Raw genomic sequence first — 3,592 nt, forward strand, 5'->3', positions numbered from 1 at the left:
CATTCTGTTAAAATAAATGGTATGGTTTCTTTTTCTCCTGATAGAATGACTACAGTCATATTTTTTCAAGAAAAATAAGTATAAAATGTTCTAGTTAACTATATATTTCGAATTGATACTTGAGAATTTACAGAGGTCAGTACTGTCACAGTCTCAGTAAAAGCAGCCACATTTACTAAAATCACTTCTAGTCATTTAGAAAAATCTAGAAAACAGGGCATCTTGAAAAAGGGACTGAAAAATAATTTTTTAGGCTAAGATATCAGTTTCTGCAGGTTCTAATTCCATATAAACACTAAGGTAAACTGCAGGACAGAGAAGGCTATTTTAAGCTGAGTCTGAAACATGATAGGTGGCTAAAACAAGTGAATGCAGAGAATGTAACTGCTTGACAATGACCCTTGAACTTAGGATTGGAGCCTTATCTCAAATAGGTTTCTCTAAAGTAGGTTTGGCAGCATGTAGATCATTCAGAAAGTATTTATGGAATGTTTCCTATATAAATGGCTGGCACTCTAGGTACTAAGAGTTCTCCCATGAGCAAAACTGACCCACAAGAAATTACCATCTTGTGATACTGGAGATTGAACCCCAGCCTCTGAATGCTAAGTTAGCACTCTGCCATTGAGCTATACATCCCCAGTCCTTTAAAAAAAAAAAAAAAAAAAAAAAAAAAAAAAAAAAAAAAATTTAAATTTGAGAAAGGTTCTCTGTAAGTTACCCAGGCTTATCCTCAAACTCACTAAACTCCTGCCTCAGCCTCTGAGTAGCTGAGATTATAAGCATGTGCCACCACATCTGGCCTGATTTATACTCAAAGAATGTAAAACCAGACACAGTGGCACATACCTGTAATCCCAGCAGTTCAGGAGGCTGAGGCAGGAGGATCAAGAGTTCAAAGCCAGCCTCAGCAAAAACTAGGCACTAAGCAACTCAGTGGGACCCTGTCTCTAAACAAAATAAAAATTAGGACTGGGGATGTGGCTCAGGGGTTGAGTGCCCCTGAGTTCAATACCCAGTACCTCCCTCCCCCCCCCCAAAAAAAAAGAAGAATGTAAAGAAGATAAGCAACTTCTCAGTCTGAGCAAATAGAACCTGATTTAATTCTCCAATTTAGAACACCCAAAATGAATAGATTCAATAATGTGAGTGCTTCCTTAAGAAAGGATTAAAGTTGACCAGGTTTTGGTTCCTAACTACTGTGAGCCTGTAAAAGGTACCAAGGTTTCCCAGAGAAGTGACTGATTCCAGGGCTCTGACATGAAAAGTACAAAGAGCCAGGAATGTGTTGCACCAGAAAGTAATGATGCACTCAGCTTGGTGGTGCATGCTTATAATCCCAGCTACCTGGGAGGCTGAGGGGATAGGATTGCAAGTTTGAGCCCAGCCTTAGCAATTTAGCAAGACTCTGTCTCAAAAAAAAAAAAAAAAAAAAAAAAAAGTGCCGGGGGTGTAGCTCAATGGTACAATGCCCCTGCATTCAATGCCCAATATGGGGGAGGGAGTGAAAAATTGATGGGACATTATAAAAGGACATGGGTTAGATGGCAGGGTCTCCCGGTTAAGAGTATATGTGTGTACAAACTCACACACACACACACAATAAATTTTATAAACCACTAAAAGAGCCTAGAATCAACAGCATCCTAGGAACGATAAGCATATTTTGGTCCCATATCTTGGTTTCTAGATGCTGTTCTGGCCTTAAAGGAATGAGAGCTCTTTGGAGAAATGGCTAATTCCAAGACTTTTGGATAGGAAAAAAGGGTGAGGTGAGCCTGGAACGCGTTGCTGTGACAGAAAATAAGGAAGTGCTTTAAAAATGATGGGGATTTGTCAAAAGAATAAAGGATTAGATTAAAGGGGTTCCTTCTGATCAAATCTGGGACAATATGAACATGGAAAAATGTACTAGTGTTAGATTATAATTCATTGACTAAAATTGAGATGTTAGTCCATACTGATAAAAACAAATGATGAAGTAAATCAATTAGGAGAAAGGAAGACACTTCCTTATAGTCAAATATGACCTAATAAGTCTAGAAGGATTAACGGTGTTAGAAAAATCACCATTTGGCAATCAACAGTAATAACTGATTCAGATAAGTATCCTGAATAGATGTGAAAATGTTGAACAGAATACTTAGGTAGCCTCACAGTGTCTCCCATGAATTACTTACCGTGTACAGAGAAAAATGGTAACAATAATGAAGAAATCTGGCAGATAACCCCTTGATCTAGTAATCAAAGTTCACCTGACCAGTAATGAGACAAATCAATACCAAGTACTTCCGGATAAGATAGCCGAGACTGTCCCTTCTGTGAGAGTCTTGTTCTGATGTATGACTTAAGTCTGACTGTAGAAAATATCATGTTACCTTGCCTTGTTCTGGTTTATTTTTATTTTTTCCACAGTATTTCTTGGAGTGAACATAGGGCATGGCAAAATAAGGTATTTACAAGTTCTTAATGTTTAAGAATGAAGTTTATCCACACAGCCCAGAAGGAAATTCATTTTTGTAATAATAGTATGAAAATAATAATACATAAAGACAATTCAGGAGCTGCACTACTACTGCTCTGGAAGGAAAGGCCTGGGCAAAAACCCTGACCATGACCTCCTGCAGGCCGCTGCCGCCACTGCTGCGGCTAAGTCTGCAGCTCGCTGCCGGCCCAGGAGGCGCCCGCCCAGGAGGCGCTGCCCAAGTTGCGGGCCGCGGGTGCAGGCGGATCATCCCGGGGGCTGCGTGGAGGAAGAGGGTGGGGGACGGCTGGCGTAGGACTGTGCGAAGCCGGGGACTGTCTCAGGAGAGAGGGCGACCATGCGGGGTCTACCCCCCAACAGCGTCCCAGCCGTGCAGGAGGCGCCTTTTCCGGCGCTGCTGCCGAACCGGGGCGGCTGCCGCTGCCACCGCGCCTGCGCACCCACGAAGGCGCATCCCAAGCCCAGTAGACCCTAGGCAGGCACCACCGGTCTCCGGACGTGACCCGCTGATACAGAAGATTCAGGGACCTCCACCGCTCCCGCTCGGCCCAGTCCTGGGACGGTCCAAGCCTGGGCTGGGCGCTGCCGCAGCTCCGTGCTGCAGCAACTCCAGACGGGGGTCTTCCGAGGGTCTCACCCTCTACGTGCCTGATTGTGACCCTCGAGGCTTCTACCCGGAGCGACAGTGCCGCTTCTCCCAGGGACAGCCCCGAGGTCCCTGCTGGTGGGCCAGCCCCTGCTGGGTCTCCAGATGGCGATGGAAGCTCCCTGTGTCCCACCGCGAGCAGCGGCTAACACCGTGTGGAGAGCAGAGCGGCAGGGCCACTGGTGGGAGCTGTCATGTTGGATTATGGAAAAATTGTTAGTGTCACCCTGGGGTGTTAATAAAGCTGTGTTGGGGGTTGAAAAGGGAAGAGAAAAGAAAAAAAAAAAAAAAAGACAATTAAAGCTGCAGATAATTTGTAAGAAACAACTTAGTCTAAAAGACAATAAAATTGGAACAAATATTATAAAGGTGCAAGAATGCAGTCTGAGGAATCTTGGATTGTTCCAGTGTGCAAAGAATTTATAGCAACTTAGACCATTCTAAGAATAAATTACATTTCC

The 3,592-nt window shown here is 43.8% G+C and overlaps 1 protein-coding gene across 1 annotated transcript; it reads left to right on the top strand.

The window, feature by feature from the left end:
- Positions 1-2,613: 2,613 nt before the first annotated feature.
- Positions 2,614-3,351, top strand: LOC306661129 (insulin-like growth factor-binding protein 6; the record flags this gene model as incomplete). The annotated part of the gene is made up of 1 exon (XM_079139917.1): positions 2,614-3,351. The coding sequence occupies one exon, from the start codon at positions 2,614-2,616 to the stop codon at positions 3,349-3,351; it is 738 nt and encodes a 245-aa protein (XP_078996043.1).
- Positions 3,352-3,592: the final 241 nt, after the last annotated feature.

This window comes from Sciurus vulgaris (genome assembly GCF_902686455.1).
Source record: "Sciurus vulgaris genome assembly, chromosome: 5".
NCBI lineage: Eukaryota > Metazoa > Chordata > Mammalia > Rodentia > Sciuridae > Sciurus > Sciurus vulgaris.